Below are 22,501 nucleotides of genomic sequence, written 5' to 3'. Positions count from 1 at the left end.
GGGTTATGGTATCCACTAAGACGTCAAACTTATTATCTACCCTGCCTTTGAGGCTGGCTAAGGCACTGGGCTCGGAAGGTTGGAAACCAGGTAACAGAGTTAATGGCAGAGTAATAGGACTTGGAATAGGGGAAAAGGCAGTCACAGGAGTCGAAAGAACAGATACTTCAGGAGAATGAGATGACCTAACTTGGGTTTTAGCAGCTCTCTCTCTCTCTCTCTCTCTCTCTCTCTCTCTCTCTCTCTCTCTCTCTCTCTCTCTCTCTCTCTCTCTCTTTTGCAGTCTAGCTAAATAAACATTCAAAATTCTCCACGTCCTTTGATCCCATTCCTTACACTCATCACAATTAAGGTCAGGAGAACAAGTTTGTCCTCTACAAGAACTACAAATCATATGAGTGTCATATTTGGAAGAAGTCAATCTAGTCTTGCAGCCCTTGATGCAATATCTAATATTGTACAGTACTATGAGAACTGGAGTCAGACATGGTTAGTCACAATCGGGAAAACTAGCTAAGCTAACAAGATTAGCGCTACCACAATAAACAGAGTACTTCACCAAAAGTCAGACAATGTCTGCAACCAACTGGTGAAATCAAACCAAAAACAAAAGCTACCAAACAACCAATGTTCAGTCATGAGCAGCAGGAATGAATTGAGTTCCTGAGCCAGGTTGTTCCTATTCTTCCCTGAAAGTGGGTGCGGTCAGTCATGTACACCAAAACAATAGAGCGCTACTGCGAACTTGAAAAAATAAATTTAGCTGTGGCAAAAAGTAGGAACTAATAGCAATGTACTTACTTGGTAAGTATATATAAAATGGTTTGTTTAGGTAGCTGTATAGATCCTATAAGAGAGGTGCAGGGCTGGACACAATGCAGTAAAGTGTATGTATAAGTGTAATTGAAAATGTTACAAGTGATGTTTAGCACTGGAAAACTAAAAGGATGCACGAGACTTCTGATGTACAAAGCTTTTAAGAGCTAACTTTATACTCAGAAAGACAGGCCATGTGAGTGAACATCTGTGACATTGGGAGACACTGGAAGCTATAGGTTAGGGACCAGTTAGAAAAACAGTATATAGCAACCTGCGTGAAAACAAGAGAGATTGCCTAACTACCAAAATAAGCTCAATTGTAAAATAAAATAACTGTGACACCTGTTTAAGGCCTCCAATACTCTACACAGTTACACAGGCCAATTGTATGTTGGGTAGATCACATTACTATACAAATAAAGCTGGTGACAGATTTATTCAAAGGCTGGAAAACTGAAAAAGACCTTAAGATTGAGACAGTTTGGTATTGTGATGGGAATAGGGAGAGAAGCTATTTAATTAGACTATTACAATAGAAGATATTAAAGTCTAGGAAAAACATCAGTAGGAAGGACCAGAAAATCATGGAGATGGGGCATAGACGAAAATCAAGATAAGATGAAAAATGAAGCAACGAGTCCTTGAGACACTAGTAGAGAGACTTCTTTTGTGGCATTGCCATGAGAAAATCAGACAAAAGAGCAATAGTGAAATGAAAAGTTGTAATTAAATGAAAAGAAATATCTTGTACGATTCTAGAGGGTATTTCACAATAACAAAATTCATGTAAAAGGACCATTTGGTTGCTTTGTAGATATTCAGATTGTTTCAAATATATGAAGCGTGAGAGAAAATAATATGGCAGACAAATTGTCAAAAAAGTATCAAATACCTTGCCAAGAACTATTCCATGACCTTATTAGAACTATTCCATGACTTTATTAGAATGTTCCTTAGCATCTAAATAAAAAAAAACTTGGAAAACATTATGGAAAAGCCAGCTGGGGAGCAACAAGAACATGCTTAGAATTACAGTTGGCACATCCGTACTTAAATGGAAAATAAGTGCTCTCTGTAAGAGAGTACTTTGTCATCACTCTGTCAAAATTGTTAAATTAGACTCATTGTTTAAATTCCTACTCTCATACTGCCATAAAGGATTTGTTAATATGGTATAAATCTGAAGTCAGACTGCTATTGCAGCTGGAGCTAATGAAAAGATTAGCTGAAACAGATGAGAAGTTCCCAGCAACTAGCCTTGGGCCTAAAATCCATATACAACTGTACCATCCATCTAGATGAAAGAAAAGCTACAATACTTACAGTGCACCTTTCCAAGAAAACTTTATGGCAGTTACCTTGATGAGGGAGACATTTGCTGGTTAAAGGCCAAAATCTAAACATTTTTCTTCTAGCTTTTGGACCACTTAATCATTCTACATTTCTTGGAAACATTTTTTAACTTGTAGTTTTGATTCCATACATTTGTTTGTGTATGAAATAAGTGAAAGCTAACACAATTTTTCTCATGTCAAACTACGATGCTGCATGCACAACAGTCAAGAAATTGGGAAGTCTGTTACAAAAGAAAACCAGCATTAGTGCTAAAAATAACTTGTGAAAATGCATTTTTATAATAAAATAAAGTTTTATATATACTGTACTTACCGCATAATTACATGACCGGCTATGTAATTACTTGGTAAGTTACTTACATAAAAAGAACATTTTTATTACAAAATAAAGTTTTATATATATACTCACCAAGCAATTACATGGCCGATCATGTACTTACTGGGTAAATTACTTATATAAAATTAGTCACTTCATTTTGTTAACAGTAATTTTCACTTTATAATATTATAATAATAACATCCTCGAGAAATCCTACAAAAGCTAATCATCTGAAATTAATTATCTGAAGAGACAGAGAGCCCTCAGAAATATTGTAAACAAATCTGTTTTTCAAGCTTAATACAGGAATAACAGTAATTTATGACTTATACTGAACATAATAATGAAATATCAAATGAAAAAAAAAAGTGATACTGTTTACTGTACGTGTTTCCTTCGTAATTAAAGAGCTTCTGCAGTTTGGCTTCCATTTGTTTTAATACACTGGTCACTTGGCTAGACAAAATGTATTAAACCCAAACATTTAGGTTATTATATAGTTTCTTAGCTTTAATGCAAAAATTAAAACATCTGAAAAATCATGTAAATTCTTCACAGAAGAATGATAATTTTCATGATAAAATTAATTATTTGTATACCTACCTACTGTTAAAGCTAGCTTAATCTTCATGCCTTTTGGTGCGATCAGCATTTAAAAAAAATCAAAATAAGCTTGTCTAACCCACGAGGACTGTAACTGTAGTCATCTGTTTTCCCACCAGATGATGCTGGAATGTTTATGCTCTTGTCATATTCCTTCATGACCACCTACTAAGATGTGGGGAGGTTGGTGGGTTTCCACTTTAAAGTATCCAAATAATTAATTTTACCATGAAAATTATCATTATTTGGAATGAATCTTACCTACTGTTCAAGTTAGCTGACTACCACATTGAATAAGGATGGTGGGTTAGTACAGCCAGAGAAACAGGGTTCAGCCAAGCGAGCTGAAAGCTTTTTTAAAAGATGAGAAAAAGCTTCTGAACATTCCTGCCTGGTGTGTGATCCTTACTGGTAAGTACTGTTGCCAGACATGAGAACCACAACAGGGTGTAAGGTCCTCGTAGCGAGACTTGTCAGAGGATCCTTACAGTTAAAAAAGGACTCTATCTCATAGAGTATTGGTGACTCCTCTGCCTGAGTCGAAAGCCCATAACTGGCAGTCCAAAACTAAAGACAACTCCCACCATCAGATAATAAGTGCGCTCCTATACAGTACAGGGGTACACCAAAAGTGTGCCTTCATGCTCCCAAAATTCAACAGTGGGATTTCTAACAACTAATGATAAGACAGAAAGCAAGGTTACTATCATATTTGGTCCAGGAGAAAGAGTCCCCGCCGCAACAAAAGGACTAAGGGCTTAATACCTCAAACTAAAATTGAATATTAGTAAATAATGCGGCAAAAACAGTCATAACTCCCCTGAGCTGCAGGACAACCTTCTCTAGAAGAAGGTTTTAAAGGAAATAAAGACATGTTTACGGTATGGAAGCCATGAGGGTTATTTCCAAAGAAGGTAAAAACTCAGGAATCAACTGTGTGTGCATAAACTTTACTCATCTTGGACATAGGAGTGTTTGGCTTTCTAACACCAAAGATAAATTCTTAATTTCTCCTCTTACAGGTTATGTCTGCCCAGGTAAACCCTTAAGAGTTCTAACTGGACATATGACAGCCATTATTCCATTGCTACCTAAGTAGTTAAATTAGATGCAGCCACAAATCTGGGAAGGGCTTTCAATTCTAAACTTTTATCTAGGCAATAAAAGAAAAGAGAGAGGTTGTCACCATAGCAAAGCCAAAGAACAACAAAAGGTTTGAAGCTCACTAATATAAACTCTTAACAGTTCTAATCTGGACATAAAGACAGCTACATCTTCACTGCCTACCAAAGCAGTTAAATTAGGCACTGTAATAAAACTGGGAAGGTCTTCCACCTCTACATATTTTCTCTAATCAATGAAAAAAAAGAGAGAGGTTGCCACCAAGACAAAGCCCCCAGACAAGGAAGGGCTTGAGGCTCACTAATATACTTTGCCACAACAAGGATTAAAAGAAAAGTGTCTTCAAAGTTCTTAAGTGATGCCTTATCAACAGGCTTAACTGTGGTTAACATCTGAGGGATTACATCTAAATTTCCTCATACAACATGATTGGAAGATGAAATTTCCAGCACAAAAGATTGGAAACATCTTCAAACTTTAAATTGTAAGCAACATTCCAGTTAGCATGATGGAGAACTGAAAGCAATGGAAAGTGGTGTCCTTGATAGTTGTGACAGAAAATTGCTTTGTGTGCCTGCAATACTGGTAGAGCTTAAAATACGATACCTAGTGGAATGGGTGCTGGATATCACTCAGGACAAGCACCAAGATAAAAAAACTAACCACTGTTATTGATACACAAGTCTAACAGTGGAGAGCCGTCTAGGTTTAAGGAGTGTTTCCTTGGTCATCTAGAAATGGCATACTGTAGTTCATAACAGACAGTAGACAATCTCCATGTGGTGAGATAGAGATGTGGAGGCTTGATGGAATCTTCTTGAATAAGTCTGAAAAGATCCTTCCTGAACGGAAGACGACGAGGAGCATTTACCACCAGGAAAGAAAGATAGGGGAATCATTCCCTTGGGGCCATAAATGCACTATTAAAATCATCCTTGTCATCTGCAAAGTTCATAACTTGTTGAATATTTTCTCAAAACAGCAAACAGAGGAAAAGCATAAAGGCCTAGATTCAATCATTCTTGAAGGAAGGCATAAACTGCCCATGCTTGAGGATCCTGGCATGGAGACAGTAAACTAGTAGATAGTGTCTTGGGCAGTCATAAATAGATGGGTGTTTGGGCCTCCCTAAAGTTTCCACAACTTCTGGCAAACCTGAGGAAGAAGAGACGATCTGACTGGAGACCTTGCTCTTTTCTGGTGGGATAGTCTTCAAACAATGTTTTTGCTAAGACAAAATGAGGTAATGGCATGACTTTGCTGAACTCTGTCCAAAGGATAAGGTAGTTCTTGTTAGACAGAACAAATCTCTTGATTTGTGTGTCCTTGTCATCTTATGTAAGAATCGAGACTTGCTAAGGCTATTCTAAACTACTAAGAGCTGTAGGATGCTTACACTTCCACTTTCTGATATCAGAGGTTTCTCAGAATGGCCCCCGCAATCTGCCTCTGAGACATCTGAGGACAGTGTAAAGGTTCTTGAGGTCTACAATCCAACCAATCATAGTTCTCTCTCTCTTGGGAAAAACCTCCAAAAAGAAATAGTTGATCTTCATTCCCAGATGAACAACTGATAGTGTCAGAAAAGCATAAAAAGTCAACCTTGAACAAAAGAGCCCACTCCTAAGGCTAGACATAAAACATAATTCTCATAATAAAAAGTTGCCATGATCAAACTAAATGACTCACCAAAAATAAACTTGTTGAGACAGGAAATGCCCATGACTCAAAGGCCTTGTTGCATAACAACTGTTCAATTTACCCTTCCAAACTCTGAACTTTCCTGATTGAAAAGTGTGGAGAGAAGGATATCTGGAAGTTGATAGAGGTAAAATATAACAAAAAGTACAAAGTATCCTTCCCTGAGGTCTATCACTACCAAATGTTACGCTTGATGCTTTGCCAGACAGCCAGATCATGCAGTGTTCCCAAAACGTGGAAATGTGGCCTCCAGTGTGGAAGTTTTGATGCACAAGATGATTGGGTGCAGAAGTGGGGTCTTCATTTTATGGTCTGCCACACCAAGAGTGGAAAAAATTTCCACACTCTTTTTGGGGGTTTATTATGGTCAGATATATTATATTCTTATATATATTGTATGGTTCACTGACTTATATTCTCAGTCATTTGCATATTTATATATCTGTTTATATAATAATGACTGAATAAAGAACCATCAAAGATTGGTTGTTTAAGCCTAATCATTAAGCAGCAGAAGTCAATCAAGTGATGTCTTGATTGACATGTCGAATGCAGATGACAACAGAGTGACAGCTTTAGGTTTCCATCTAATTAAACTAACTTAAATCTATTTAAAATTGTTTTAATAAATTTAAAAAGCAATTGTGATTAACTTGATAAAGGAAGTTTATGGGAAATGATCTTTAGACTGTGAAGGAAAGCAGATACTGTATTGTTTTATATACAGTACCTGGATTTTTACTGATGGTTGAATGACTTTTAAAATTTAGGTAAGCATGGAAGTCAGTGGTGTGGAAATGTGGCAACACTGAGCCAGAGAGACTGTGCAACACTTAAGAGGCAATTATCTCACTCTAGTTAAATAGGATGCGGAAGAGGAAAAGCCCCTATACGAAGAGGAGTAATTGTCACCAGGTGACAAATACAAGGCAACAGAGGGGAAAAACTGAGCAAGGCAGGGGGAGGGTTATCGTCCAGTATGACTATACTGGGAGAGCAAGAGATAACAGACAAACAGACATGTGGTTCAGAACTACTGAAGCAAACATAATACATCTGAAACCTTAACTCTACCGGTTCACACACAGTACATCACAATCACTCTCTCTAAAAGGGATGTTACATGAGCCCGCCAGTGCTGCCAACTTAGCGGAAAAAACTGCTATGTTTAGAGAATGTCAGCTTGTCACAGTTGGCAACACAGAGCCAGCGAGTGCAAGTGTCAACCACTCAACTCCCCACGAGTTTGGCGTCGAACCCGAACTGGGAAAAATGGATGAGAGAGAAGTGTTGAAGGACACAGAACCTTAGTCCCAAGGCACGCCTTGTTTCCCTGTCAGAGGAGACAATCAACTGATGCAGGGCAGTCCAGAGGGCGGGCTACAGACAGATGCCAAAGCTCCGACACCTCTCTCGTGGGGGTAACTGAAAAAGGATGAAAACTGTGGGGGGGGGGCCATCTTGGCCCTAATATTTTCAATTGAAATCCTGACTAATAAAATATATATGTCAATAATTATTTTTCTCCTGAACCACAGGGAGCAAAAGAAGGCAGAGCAGAATGAGAGAGAGGAATTAACCTAGGTTGTCGGGGAGGTTAATAGAGGAGAAGAAGAAGCAACACCAGAAGACAAAAGGAAAAGACTGGGTAGACTTCTGGTGTGCCCTAATTGTTTACATTAAATATCAGCATCTAACTTCTTCTGACAGCACACAAAACTTACATCCTCTCATCAGATCCTTCAAAATCTACATATCAAGAAAACCACCCTCGTGCCTGAGCAGTTAGTTCAACATAGGCTATGAGGTCATCTTGCACAATCTAAACATTTGGTTTTCACAAAGTCTTTCCTATACAGCCTAATGCTTTCATCTCTGCTTGTTGTAGATGACACAAAGCAAACACAGAAACAAGCACAGTACCATACAAGGGAAAATTAGCCAGAAATCAACAAAATATTACAAACGCCGATCTGACATAACAGGCTGGTATGAAGAAATATGACAAGAACATGACATTTTTAAAATAAAATTAAGTTTTATATATACTTACCAAGTAATTAATTAGCTAACAATTATACTTGCACGGCATCCTAAATTCAAAATTCGCGGCAGCGCGTCGGTTGCAAAGTGGGGGTGACAGGCCCCGCCCACTGCAATGGGAGCAAGGGAGTGACAGAAGCCAGCGGCTTCATTCTGTTTACTGCCGCAAAGTCCATGAACAAAAGAAACAAGAAGGGAGGAGGGAGGGCTCTGAATCAGTAATTACTTGGTAAGTATATATGAAAATGACATTTTTATGATAAGTTTTATATATACTTACCCAGTAATTACTTAGCTAAGAGTTTCTACTCGAAAGGCAGTTAGAATTCTGAATTCCGCGGTAGCGATTCTTTTGTTTTGTGTAGGTGACTATGCCCTGTCCACTTTCGAGGTACGAAAGAGGAACAAAATCGCCAACACGACAATTTGTTTACGCAAAAAAGAGTCCATGTGCGGGGAGGAGGGTGGGCTCCATCCGTAATTACTGGGTAAGTATATAAAACTTAATTTCATCATAAAAATGTCATTTTTATATAAGTAACTTACCCAGTAATTGCTTAGCTGATTCCATATTGAAAGGTGGTGGGGAATCATGGACAAAAGCTTAGGTTATACCTGTAATTGATGAAATAAATGTTGTTCCTTACCTGGTGAGGAGAGAGCTGCTGCAGGTAGATACTGCCTCTGGTGGCACTCATCTCAACCTGTAGCGGCGTGGCGGCATGGCGATATCCACCTCTACTGAAGTGGGACACTTTGCAGCGAAGGAGTATAGTAAACCCCACATATTCACGGGGGATGCTACCGCACCCCTCCCACAAATAGCTAAAATCCACGAATACTTAAAACCCTTCTAAAAATGCTTGTACCTGAGTATTTTAATAGTTTTATCACAAAAAGTGCATTTAGTCATGAAAATGATATGAAAATACAGTAATCAGTGAATATTTCTCAGTGAAAATACCGCAAATGGGCGAATTTTCCACGAATAATGGGTAGAGATCGTTCCACAGAGAAATCCGCAAATACGTGAGTCCGCGAATCGTGAGAATGCAAATACTGGGGTTTACTGTACTCCAAAGGCTGATGAAGTATAAGACCAAGTTTTTGCGACAAAGGTGTACACCAAGGCCAACAAAGCATACATAATTGCCCCTGCCCTGGGCAAAGTACCACAAAAATAATATACCAGAAAACAAAATCACCTACACCATAATTAAACAATGATTAAATGATAAAAAACAAGACCACTACTCAACACTAAAATTGGTGGGCACTCCAGGTACATCATACCCTCCCAGGCTCCCCAAGGACTCAACACCATTTTCAAGGCGAAGAGAAAAGGAAAGGAAGGGACACTTCCTACACTTCCTCACCCATCACCAAGCAGGCTACGGACACCGGTCCCAGGGTACTGCATTTATCATAAACTGTCTCGACATACCGCAAATAGTGCATCGCGAACACCGACTTGCATTTCCAATGAGTTGCCTCCAAAATCGCAGAGAAAGAAAGATTGTGTTTGAACGCTACCGAAGTAGCAACTGCTCTTACCTCGTGAGCTTTAACTTTCAATAGCGATAAGTCGGTCTCCACTAACTGCGAGTGTGCCTCAACGATGAGATCCCTCAAGAAAAATGAAATGGCGTTCTTCGATAGGGGTCTGGAGAGGTTTTTCACTGAACACCAGAGATTACCAAACTGGCCTCTAATCTTCTCCATCCGATGTAAATAATGTCTGAGGGCACATAATGGGCACAGCTCTCTCTCCTCCTCTTCCGTGCCTAGAATATCCGATAAGCTTGAAATTGAAAAAGAACAGGGCCAGGAATGCGATGGGTTTTCCTTTTTCGCTAGAAATCCTAGCAAAAAGGAACAGACTGCTTTCCCTTGCGAAAAACTGATCCTTTTGTCTACTGCCTGAAGTTTACTTACTCTCTTAGCTGTTGCTAAGGCAACCAGAAAGAGAGTTTTCCGAGTCAGATCCTCTTAGAGAGGAAGAACACATAGGTTCAAAGCAAGGGTCAGAAAGCCACTTAAGAACTACATCAAGATTCCAAGAGAAGGACTCCTCTTTCTTGAACTTGGAGATATTGAAAGATTTAATTAGTTCGGACAAGTCTTGATTGTTCCAGATGTCTAGACCCCTACTTCGAAAAATGGGGCTGAGCATCGCTCTGTAACCCTTTTTTGTCGAGACAGAAAACCCCTTAGATGATTTCAGACAGAGAAGGACGTCTGCTATCTGAGCAATAGATGTTTTAGAGGAAGAACCTTTGTTTCTTCTACACCAACTCCTAAAACGTGCCCACTTAGCTTGGTAGACATTATTGGAGGAGATGCGTCTACTTTTGACAATAGCCTCTGGTGCCGATTTAGAAAATCCTTTCACCCTGACGAGTCTGTAGACAGTCGAAATCCTGTCAGGGCCAGAGAGGATAGGCCTTGATGAAACTTCCTGACGTGGGGTTGTTCTGAGAAGACTTGGAATCTCGGGAAGGAGCCTCAGAAAGACTACGAGGAGATCGATCAGGTCCAGAAACCACTCCCTCTGTGGCCAGAAGGGAGTCACGAGAGTCATCCTTACATTGTGGTGTCAGTGAAACTTCTTTACTACTTCTTGAATCATCCCGCAAGGAGGGAAGGCGTAAAGATCTAGGTTGGACCAGTCCAGGATCATTGCATCCATCGCCCAAGCTAGAGGGTCCGGAAAGGGGGAACAGAACAGAGGAAGGTGGTAATTCCTGGAAATTGCAAACAGATCTATGTTTGGTTGACTCCATAATTTCCAGAGGCTGGCACACACACGAAGATCTAGTGTCCACTCCATGGGCAGAATTTGTTTGTGGTGGCTCAATTCATCCGCCAGGACAATGCACTTGCCCTGTATGAACCGGGTGACTAATCGAGTCTGGTTCTGATCCGCCCAGCATAGCAGGTCTCTTGCTACCTCACAGAGTGAAAATGAGTGGGTCCCTCCTTGATGTTTGATGTACGCTAGGGCTGTGGTATTCTCCGCATGTACCGCTATACAGTAGAACCTTGGTTCTTGACGCTAATTCGTTCCAGAAGAAGTGTCGAGATTCGATTTTGTCGAATTCTGAGTTAATTTCTCCCATAAGAAATAACTGAAAATGGATTAATCCATTCCTGACCACCAGTCATTACCCCAACCTTGCCTTTTTATACAAAACTTTACACAAATCACAATTAAATAGGTTCAGAGTTGAATAACTTACCGTATCAGAAGCACTTTTTACATTTTTAAACGCATACTGTATCAAAAAAGTTGGCCTATGACCAATGCAGCCGTACTACCATAGGCTAGGCTAAGTAGTCTTATAGGCACTACCAGAATGTACTGTAACAGGTACACATGAAAACTGTTGTTAATAATGATAACATTGAAAAACAAGCCATATCACATGAAATTAATAATAAAGTATTTATAAATCGAATTACTGTATGTCTGTTATCATAAAATTAAGAAAATTTCCGAAATGTTGAATCGGCAGCCTGTGGCAGATATAAACAAACCAGAACGCCACCCTGGTGGTGTAGTCGTAGTACTAATTACATAAACATTCTGAATGTTTATGTAATTAGTACCGTGATACACCACCAGGGCGGCGCTCTGGTTTGTTTATATCTGCCACAGGCTGCCGAGTTCCGACGTAATTTCAGAAATTTTTCATAATTTTATGATAACAGACATACAGTAATTCGGTTTATAAAAAGGATTTTGACAAAGGAAAAATCTATTTCTGGAGAGGGGCCCGTGTCACCCGGTGAAATAGTCCATTCAGCACATATTTCTAGGTAATTCCGTTGCTAGATACCAGAGAAAGCTAAATGAAATGCTGGAGTTACTACCCCAGAGCGAGCTCCACTAGATGGAGTCGTGTATGGAAAAGGGTGAACTACAAAACACGGAACCTTATCCTATAGAGATTCCCAATGTCAAAAGTCCCAACGAGAGAGGTGCCGATACAAGCCCATGCACTACTCGCGGACTGTATACAAGGCAACACTAGCCGCATTCCATGTTAGCACCCACCTCACTAGAATGAAGTTTATCAAGGGAGGGAGAGAATGAAAAACGGGTGGGTCACCGGGTGACACGGGCCCCTCTCCAGAAATAGATTTTTCCTTTGTCAAAATCCTTTTTCTGGATCGGGTCCCGATGTCACCCGGTGAAATAGTAACAGAGAAATAAACATCATTCTTATGCTATTAAAGACTTAAATAGAAACGTTGAAAACTAGGAGAATTCTACCCTGAACATAAGTAAGGTCCTCTAAGTTCATGTAATGAAAATAATGTAAGTGGTCACCGTCTAAGATCATGAGCTTAGAATAGCACCTGAATAGGCTTGTATTAAGAAAATACTTTCTGCCTAATAGCAGACCCAATGACAGTGCCCCTCCTTTTTTTAAAGGAGAGGACCTGACAAAATTGCGAGGTCCTGTCTAAAAAGCCTGCAAGGAGAAAACTGGACACAGAAACAGACCTTGTAAAAGGGGAGTACTTTCCAAGGTGACTACCAAAAATGAGGACCTTCAATTGTAGATAGAAAGTTAGGGTGAGAAATTCACAACACTACCCCTGATGAGGGGAAACCAAACTGATTGGTTCCGCCAGACAAACCAAACTGATTGGTTCTGCCAGACAGGGCAGACAGTACAGGAAAACTAACACTAGAAGCTAAGCTGATTAAAAATGTTTGGGACTTCCTTAACAAGGAAAGATAAGAACAAGATGATTAATTTCATGTGATAATATGGCTTGTTTTTCAACAGCAGCAGCAGCAGCATGTGTGGGCTTTAAATGCTTTTAAATAAGCATGGGAAGAACGCCACCAACAACGCCAACTAGCGGCAGCCGCCTGAAACTTTTTTCTACAAGCATCATATGATTCATCACGTCGGATTCCGGTTTGTTGTTTGAACTCCGACACAAAATTTACTCAACATTTCGTGTTGAAATCCGATTATTTCGAGTTCTAGTACAGTCGAGGACCGGGGTTCTACTGTAATCTTGTTGTGAACCTGCGTCACAATGTGTATTGCCTTCAACTCTATCACGTTGATATGAAGTCCTTTCTCCTCTGAAAACCACCTCCCCGAGACTTCCAGGTTTCCGAAGAGTGCTCCCCAACCTAGGTCCAACAAGTCATAAAAGAAGTCTAGGTCGGGTTCACCAGAACGAGAGACTTCCCTTCTGAAAGTCTGTCTGCAGACCTCCACCACCGCAGATCCTCCTTTATCTCCGAGGTTATCGAAAAGAAGTGACAGTCTTGATACACCTTCCGATCCCAGCAAGCTCTTAAATAAAACTGGGGAGGTCTCATGTGAAGTCTTCCCAGTCTTACAAATTGTTCCAGAGAAGCCATCGTCCTCAAGAGGCTCATCCACTGGGTGGCAGAGCAAGAATAAAGCAAGAGGAAGAGGTCTACCCTCCTCAGACAGTCTTCTGCTCTCTTGAGTGACGGAGAAGCCCGAAAACTCAGAGAGTCTATCAGAACTCCCAAATAAAGAATCTTCTGAGTGGGATTCATTTGTGATTTCTTGACGCGCATTAGCAGTCCTAATTCCTGAGTTAAAGGAAGAGTCTTCCGTAAGTCCTCCATGCAATGTTTCTTCGTGGGTGAATGAATTAGCCAATTGTCCAGATATAGTGCGATACTCACTCCCGCTAAATGTAGCTAACCCACCAAAGGAGCCAACACTCGAGTGAAAACTTGTGGGGCCATAGAGACTGAAACAAAGCGCTCAAAACTGAGATCTGGTCCTCGAAAACGAATCATAGGTACTTCCTTGAGTTCAGGTGAATTGGAATATGGAAATAAGTATCTTGCATGTCAAGGGAGATCATCCAATCTCCCTGATGGATGGAAGCAAGAACCAAATGGATGGTTTCCTTGTTGAATTTTGTCTTCTCTACGAAGACGTTCAAAGCACTTACGTCAAGCACCGGTCTCCAACCCCCTGAAGCCTTAGGCACTACAAAAAGGAGATTGTAAAATCCTTTTGAGTCTGCCTTCTTCACTGTCTATTGCTTCTTTGCTCAGAAGAGAGGACACCACCTTCGATAGGGCCGAATATCTCTCCGATCCTATGGAGTAAGCCGTCAATACAACGGGAGTGTTGGTCAATGGCAGATTCTCCCTGAAGGGGATAGAATATCCCTCCTTTAAAACTTTCACCACCCACTGATCCGCTCCTTTTTTGCTCCATCTCTCCCAGAAGAGACGAAGCCTGGCCCCTACCAGAGCATGAAGAACTAAAGTCTCACTTGTGAGAGGATGGTTTGGAAGATTTCTTGATTGCACAGGGAGCAAATCTAACTGATCCTCAGGACCTGGAGCATGGTCTCTGATTCCCTCCACGAAACGGCTTTGGTTGCTTGAGAGGAGATGAAGGTTTAACTGAGAAGGAAGACCAGCCCTCTGGCGTTTCGTCGATTGGGTCAACAAATCTTGAGTTGACTTCTGGTGTAGACTCGCTGCAATCTCACTTACAGTGGGTTGTAGAAACAAATGTTGTTTGTCCATAGGGGAAAAAAGTAGAGCCAATTTCTGTGGGGCCATAATGCCCTTCAATGTGAACGAGACCCAAAGTTCGCGCTTCTTAAGCGCACCCATGGCATAAAGGGCAGCTAATTCCTGCGAGCCATCTCTAACAGCTTTATCTGCACAGAAGAGAAAATTAAACAGGCCCGAGACTTCATCAGACAAAAAAGCTGGATCTTGAAGCTTCTTGGCAACTGCTCCCAAACACCAGTTAGAAAACTCAACACCTCGAAGGACTTGAACAAACTCTTCAAACGATGCTCCATCTCCTGTGTCGAAAAGAACGTTTTGGTGGAAGTGAGAGCCAACCTACGTCCCGAGTCAATGAGTGCAGAAAAGTCCCTCCTGGGAGGAGACAGCCACTCCTGCTGCAGAAGGAACTTGAGGAGTGTCGCATACGGCGTAGAGGACGAGTCCTGCTCCCCTTCCTCATCTTCAGAAGAGATCGGAGAAAAAATCGGGTTTAATTCAGGAGCTGTCTGTGCTGCCGGTTTCTGTAAAAGATGAAGGATATTATCCAGTTTATGTTGCAAAGGCTCAAGAGCTGGGTCCTACGCAGGAGAAGGATTATCAGAAGATACAGGGCACTTGGAGCCTTGAGGGGGCTCAAGCACTAGGGGAAGATCGGAAGCTTCAGGGTGCTCCAACAAAAAAGAGCATCCGACCACCTCAGGGTGCCTGACTGTGGCAAGGCACTTGGCTGCTTCAGGGTTCTTAGCTGCATCAGGGCGCTTGGCAGCATAAGGGCGCCTGGCTGCCACATGGCACTTGTCTGCTTCACGGCGCTAATCAATGCATTCCGCCAGTACAGGACGTTCAGAGGGAACAGGGCACTTGCATGAAATCTGGAGTTGCTCACTCAAGAGGTACAGAGAGCTAGAACCTCTCTCCTGGTGCTGAGGAGAGAAGGAACACTCCAGAGTGTCCCATTTGCTACACAAAGGTTGAGGACTGAAGGAAGGCTCCCTCATTCTCTTGTAAGGGAGATGTGGGGACTGATCTTTACCCGAGAAACGTCTCTCAAGAGGGTAAGCTTCATTGGGGAAGTGACTAAGATGGTTCTTTCGAGGTGAGGACTCCTCAGAACTTAACGAAAGCCAATGAACTTCCGAGACGCCTTTCCAGCGTCTGTCTCTAGTCGCAACCTGGGATGCAAGAGGCTGGACTGAGGGGACAACTGCCCATGGGCAGAAACCACTGACCTCCCATGGGCTACCAGTATGCCTCCTCCCAGGTAGCTGGGAGTATGGCAGGGACTGAAACCTAGGAGACTCAAGAGGGACGAGCAGCCGCCTCCTCCACTGACACTTCACCGTTAACACTTTTTTCAAACTTGTCCATCAGGACACGCACTGATGCCCCTAATTGGGCCACTGTACTCACTACCAGATTTAAACATTGCTCAAATTTATTCTCAAGGCTAGCAAAGTGATCGGGTTCAGAAGTGATGGAGCCAGGAGAAGGAGTAGGTGGTTTAGGAGAATTAATTGATGCAGGTGGGGAAGGGTTAACAATTGGAGAATTAACAGACATGTCAGCCTTATCCAATCTAGGAGCCAAAGCCTGAATAGCTAATTTCCCACTGGCTTTAGCAGCTGCTTTCCTCTTCCTATCTCTTTCTAACTTAGCTAATGCAAATTTAAAGTTTTCCATTCACGTTCTCCCCAATCCCTGCACTCGTCACACGTTAAATTAATAGAGTAAACTTGTCCTCTACAACTGGAACACAAGGTGTGAGAATCGTAAGTCAATTTTGTCATCTGGGTATTGCAGCCTTTACTGCAATACCGGAAACTAGAACTACTAGTGTCGGACATATCCTAACTAGTTGAAAAGTCAAAATCGTGAGAAGGCAAATCCAAAAGAGTCACTATGTGAAAAAATGTCGAAAAGGCTACAAAAATACTTCACCAAGGAAGAAAATTATGAATCCAAAACTCTAAACTGCTGTAACAGCACCGGGTGTTGACACTACAAGCAGCAAAAACAAATTGTCGTGTTGACGATGTTGTTCCGCTTTCGTACCCCGAAAGTGGGCAGGGCATAGTCACCTACGCAAAACAAAAGAATCACTACCGCGGAATTCAGAATTCTAATTGCCATTCAAGTAATTACTGGGTAAGTTACTCATATAAAACTTAATTTTATTATAAAAATGTCTTTGATATAAGTAACTTACCAAGTAATTACTTAGCTGAATCCCACATTGCAAAAGGAGTGGGATGAATGGACTATTCTAATTCAACACATTAGGCATGGTAAAAACTCGAACTAGAAGAAAAAGTGGCTAGCACTGAAGAAGTGCGTGTTGCTTCCTTACCTGGTAAGAGAGCTGCAGCAGATGAATGCTGCCTCTGGTTGGTGCTCACCTTAATCTGTAGTGGCATGGTGGTGAGCCGAGAGTCGCCTCTACATAGGTGGGAGTCTTGCAACTGAGGATGTGCCTGAAAGTTGACAAGATATAATGCAGGAAAAATAAATGCCCTGGCCACAGTACCATAACAACAGACCAAAGAACACCTGTCACCAACCCTGACACCACAAACAAACCATTACCCATCCAACAAACTGGTGGGTAGTCCAGGTAGAAAGTACCCCCAAGCTCCCAAAAACACTCGACATCCTTATAACAAAGCCAAGAGATAGAAGAGAGACAAGATCTCTCCTATGCTTCTTCCCCCAATACCATGCCAGCCAGCCTGAAAAGTCCAAGAGTTGAGAATCATCCCCAAATAAAGAATCTCCTGAGTCAGAACTAACTGGGATTTCTGAAGATTTAGAAGAATTTCCAGATCTTGAGAAAGCCGTAGAGTCGTCTGAAGGTCCTTCATGCACTTTTCCTTCGAGGGTGATCGAAGAAGCCAGTTGTCCAGGTAAAGGATGATGTTTAAGCCGATTAGATGGAGTCATTTAGCAAGAGGAGAAAGGATTCGAGAGAATACTTGAGGTGCCGTGGAAAGGCCGAAGCAGAGGGACTAAAACTGGTAGACTTTTCCTTTGAAGATGAACCTTAGGTACTTCCTAGAAATAGGATGAATGGGAATATGAAGACATGCATCTTGCATATCCAGTGTGATCATCCAATCGTCCAGGTGACTGGAATCCATGACTGGCTGGCTCGTCTCCATCCTGAACTCTGTTGTTACAGTATTACAAAGCGGTTGAGGGCACTTACATCCAGGACAGGTCTCCAGCCTCCTGACACTTTGGGAACAACAAACAGACAATTGTAGAAGCCCTGAGAGTGAACGTTTTCCACTTCTTCAATGGCTTTCTTCAGAAGGAGAGAGGATACTTCCTCCAAAAGGGACAAATGTCTCCCTGAGCCTTTTGAGTAGGCCGTTAAGGCAATGGGAGAGGATACTAAAGGACGGTTGTCTGAAAACGGAACGCAGTAGCCCTCTTTTAATAATCTGATGATCCATGGTTCTGCTCCCCTGAGATCTCACTTCTCCCAAAACAAGAGAAGTCTGGCTCCTACTGGGCATGAAGAACTTCTGGCTCACTTCTTGGGCGAAAGTTTAGAGGAGTTCTTCTTGGAGGGTCTGTGTTGAAAATGATATTTTTATAATAAAATAAAGTTTGTTCATACTTACCTGGCAGATATATATATAGCTGTATTCTCCGAAGGACCGACAGAAATTCAAAACTTACGGTACACACGGTAGAGTGGGGCCAGGTGGTATGTACCCATTCCCGCCGCTGGGAGGCGGGTATCAGAACCATTCCCATTTTCTATTCAGATTTTCTAGAGCTACTGTCTCCTGAGGGGAGGAGTGTGGGTACTATGATTATATATATCTGTTAGGTAAGTATGAACAAACTTTATTTTATTATAAAAATATCATTTTGTTCATGAGACTTACCTGACAGATATATATATAGCTGAATCCCACCATTGGAGGTGGGAAGAGACAGAATAGGATTTAGGAAACAAACATATGTAGGCGATTGACGCCTTGGTTCCTTACCTGTTAGCATCGCTGACTTCGTGATTACTGTCACCCAAGTCTGCTTCTGCTTTACTAGAGTCTCCAGCGAGGTAGCGACCTATAAACTGGTGAATTCTAGATGATCTGTCAACGGGGCGAGACCACAATGTGACTAGACCATATGACCTTACTATGAGGGCAAACGACAAAAGAAACAACCACCTGACCAAGCCTAGCTACGTCATGAAGTCATAACATAAGCTAAGGACTGGGACGACCACCCCCAGTGGCGACCCAACAACCATAAAAACACCATAATCAAAAAATAAAAAAACACCTAACCATTTACTATAGGATAGGATGAGTGTCGCTTTCTGCCCCCAAGATCGTATTTGCGGAAACGTAAGGTCCTAGCGCACAGCAATTTTTGTAGGAAGTCTTCACTTCAGTAAGTAGTGTGAAGCAAACACAGAATTGCTTCGCCAAAAAGTGGCACCCAGAATGTCATTGAGAGACAAGTTTTTCTGGAAAGCCACTGAGGTAGCAATGGCTCTCACTTCGTGAGCCTTGACTTTCAAAAGGTTCAAGTCCTTGTCTTGAACACTGGAATGTGCATCTATAATGGTGCTTCTTAAAAAGAACGCCAGAGCATTCTTAGAAAGAGGTAAATCCGGCCTCTTAACTGAGCACCACAGATTGTTAGAAGGACCTCGACATTCCTGAGTCCTCTGTAGGTAAAATTTCAGAGCCCTGACAGGGCACAGGGTTCTTTCTGGTTCTTGTCCAAGGATTTCCATCAAACCCTTAATCTCGAAGGACCTGGACCAAGGGGAAGACGGGTTTTCATTTTTTGCAAGAAACATAGGGCTCAGAGAACATACCGCATCATGGTCTCTAAAGCCTATATTCTTGCTGATAGCCTGAAGTTCACTAACTCTCTTCGCCGTCGCCAGAGCAGTTAGGAAAATAGTCTTTCTGGATACGTCCTTGAAGGATGCAGAATGTAGAGGCTCGAATCGTCTGGACATAAGGAATTTCAGGACAACATCTAAATTCCATGAAGGCAACTTTGGGTGAGCTACCTTAGAAGTTTCAGAAGACCTTAAAAGGTCATGAAGGTCTTTGTTTTCCGTTAGGTCGAGGCCTCTATGCCTAAAAACCGCTGACAGCATGCTTCTATAACCTTTGATGGTAGGCACTGCCAGCTTTAATTCCTTCCTTAAATAAAAAAGGAAGTCGGCTATCTGGGACACAGAGGTTGTGGTAGAGGAAATTCCCTTAAGCTTACACCACTTCCTGAAGATGGCCCACTTCGACTGGTACACCGCATTGGAGGAGGCTCTCCTGGCGTTGGCGATAGCCTTAGCCACTGGTCTTGAAAAACCCCTCGCTCTGACCAACTTTTCGATAGTCTGAATGCAGTCAGACTCAGAGCGGGAAGGTTTTTGTGGTACCTCTCGAAGTGGGGTTGTCTGAGAAGATCTACTCTCATGGGAAGCGTCCTTGGGAAGTCCACTAGGAATGTCATGACCTCTGTGAACCACTCCGCTGAAGGCCAAAAGGGGGCGATTAATGTCATCCTCGACCCTTCCGAGGCCGCAAACTTCTTGATGACTTCCCCCAGGATCTTGAATGGGGGGAAAGGCATACAGGTCCAGACCCTTCCAGTCCCATAGGAGGGCATCTACTGCTACTGCCCCTGGGTCGAGCATGGGAGAGCAATACAGAGGCAGCCTTGTCGTCCTTGACATTGCGAAAAGGTCCACCAGGGGACGCCCCCAAAGCTTCCAAAGCTCCTGACATACCTCTGCGTGCAGGGTCCACTCTGTCGGAAGAAGTTGACGCTGCCGACTGAGAAGGTCCGCTCGTACGTTCTCGACCCCTGCCACGAATCTCGTGAGAAGCGTAACTTGTCGAGAATGGGCCCACAACAGGATCTCCTTTGCAATCAAGAACAGGGACCGAGAATGAGTACCTCCCTGTTTCTTGAGGTACGCCAGGGCTGTGGTGTTGTCCGAGTTGATCTGAACCACTCGGCCTACAACCTGATCTTCGAAGAACTGGAGAGCTAAGCGAATCGCTCCCAATTCTTTTAGATTGATGTGCCAGGACACCTGTTCCCCCTTCCAGGTGCCTGACACTTCCTCCCCCCCTAGTGTTGCTCCCCATCCCGACGTGAACGCGTCGGAAAACAACACTAGGTCGGGGTTCTGAAGAGAGAGTGAAACCCCTTCTGCCAATTTTATGGATCGAGCCACCACCTTAGATGGTCCTTGGCAGAGAGAGAGAGATCTTGAGAGTCTCCTCTAGATCCTCCTTGTTCGTCCAGTTCTCCGCAAGGAAAAACTGGAGGGGTCTGAGATGCAACCTCCCCAGGGAAACAAACTTCTCCAGCGATGAAATGGTCCCCAGCAGACTCATCCATTCCCTCACTGAGCATGTTTCTTTCCCCAGGAAGGGCGAAACTTTGTCGAAGCAGTGCTGCTGACGTTCCTGGGATGGAAAGGCTCGAAAAGCCACTGAATCCATCTGAATCCCCAGATAAACAATGGACTGAGAAGGGATCAGATGTGACTTCTCGAAGTTCACTAGAAGTCCCAGGGACTTCATCAGCTCCAACATTGAGTGCAAGTCCTCCAGACACCTTTCTTCCGACGAAGCTCGAATGAGCCAGTCGTCTAAATAGAGCGAGATCCTTATGCCCGCTAGGCGAAGCCACCGGGCTACGTTCCTCATCAGAACTGTGAAGACCATAGGAGCCGTACTCAGTCCAAAACACAAAGCCCTGAACTGGTACACTCGTCCCCCCAGGACAAACCTCAAATACTTCCTTGACCGAGGATGAATGGGGACGTGAAAATAGGCGTCCTGGAGATCCAGCGAGACCATCCAATCGCCTGGTCTTAACGCACTTAAAACGGACTGAGACGTCTCCATCTTGAACTTCTCCTTGACAACAAAATGGTTCAGTCTGCTGACGTCCAGGACTGGTCTCCACCCCCCTGACTGTTTTGGAACCAAGAAGAGACGATTGTAGAATCCTGGAGAATCCAAATCCAGGATTTGTTCTATGGCTCTCTTCTCGAGCATCTGTTCGAGCAGATCGAAAAGAATCTGTTGCTTCTCTGGGTGGTAAGAGGGCAACAGATCCCTGGGTGTTGAGGACAGGGGGGGAAATTCGAGGAACGGGATCCTGTAACCTTTTCCGATGACACTGAGGGACCAGGAGTCCGCCCCTCTTACTCTCCAGGCTTCCGAAAACAAAAGAAGCCTGGCTCCTACTGGTGCCTGGAGGTCCGGTGTATCATTTCTTGCCCCTTGGGTTAGAAGGGGCTCCGCCTCTGGAGAGGCCTCTTCCTCGAGGAAAGGATTTTGAGGAGGAAGCTCTACCGCGAAAGGGCTTCTGCCTCTTGGAGGCTAGTCCCTGAGAAGACGTGGACGGGACATTAGGACGCCTGGAAGACTGTGCGAGGAGGTCTTGTGTAGCCTTCTCCTTAAGGCTGGAGGCGAGATCCTTGACTAACGGCTGGGGGAAGAGATGGCTAGAAAGAGGGGCGAAAAGCAATTCCGCCCTCTGCACAGGAGAAACTGACTTCGCTGCAAAATTGCAGTATAAGGCCCTCTTCTTCAAGAGGGTCGTACCAAAGTGAGCAGCCAGTTCATCCGCGCCATCTCTGACGGCCTTGTCCATGCACGACAGCACACTGGACAGCTCCCCCAGAGTGATAGAGTCTGGACTCCGAGTCCTCAAGTACAAGGCCCCCAAGCACCAATCTAAAAAGTTGAAGACCTCCATAGTCCTAAAAAGCCCTTTAAGGTGATGGTCAGTTTCCGAAAGCGTCCAGGTCACCTTCGCTGAAGAAAGGAGGGCCCTCCTTGGAGCGTCGACCAGACTCGCGAAGTCTCCTTGGGAAGAAGAAGGAACTCTGGAACCAATTTCTTCTCCAGTCTCGTACCACATCCCCGCCTTCCCGCACAATTTAGACGGAGGTAGGGCAAAGGAAGATTTGCCTTGAGTTTTCCGATCCTCCATCCA

At 43.0% G+C, this 22,501-nt stretch overlaps 1 protein-coding gene across 2 annotated transcripts in view; it reads right to left on the bottom strand.

The window, feature by feature from the left end:
* LOC136852607 (nicotinamide riboside kinase 1-like) overlaps window positions 1-22,501 on the bottom strand; it is a 117,578-nt gene that overhangs the window by 39,485 nt on the left and 55,592 nt on the right. The window contains exon 2 of one of the 2 annotated variants that reach the window (XM_067127491.1): window positions 2,178-2,395. The exons of the other annotated variant lie outside the window; for it this stretch is intronic. Within the exon in view, the coding sequence (XP_066983592.1) occupies window positions 2,178-2,223 (46 nt within the window). The 5' untranslated portion in view covers window positions 2,224-2,395. The remainder of the gene's footprint in view (window positions 1-2,177; window positions 2,396-22,501) is intronic. 2 annotated transcript variants of the gene reach the window in all.

The sequence above is a fragment of the Macrobrachium rosenbergii genome, chromosome 25, assembly GCF_040412425.1.
Source record: "Macrobrachium rosenbergii isolate ZJJX-2024 chromosome 25, ASM4041242v1, whole genome shotgun sequence".
NCBI lineage: Eukaryota > Metazoa > Arthropoda > Malacostraca > Decapoda > Palaemonidae > Macrobrachium > Macrobrachium rosenbergii.
Note: the sequence above shows the minus strand (reverse complement) of the source record. Positions and strands in the feature narration are given on the sequence as shown.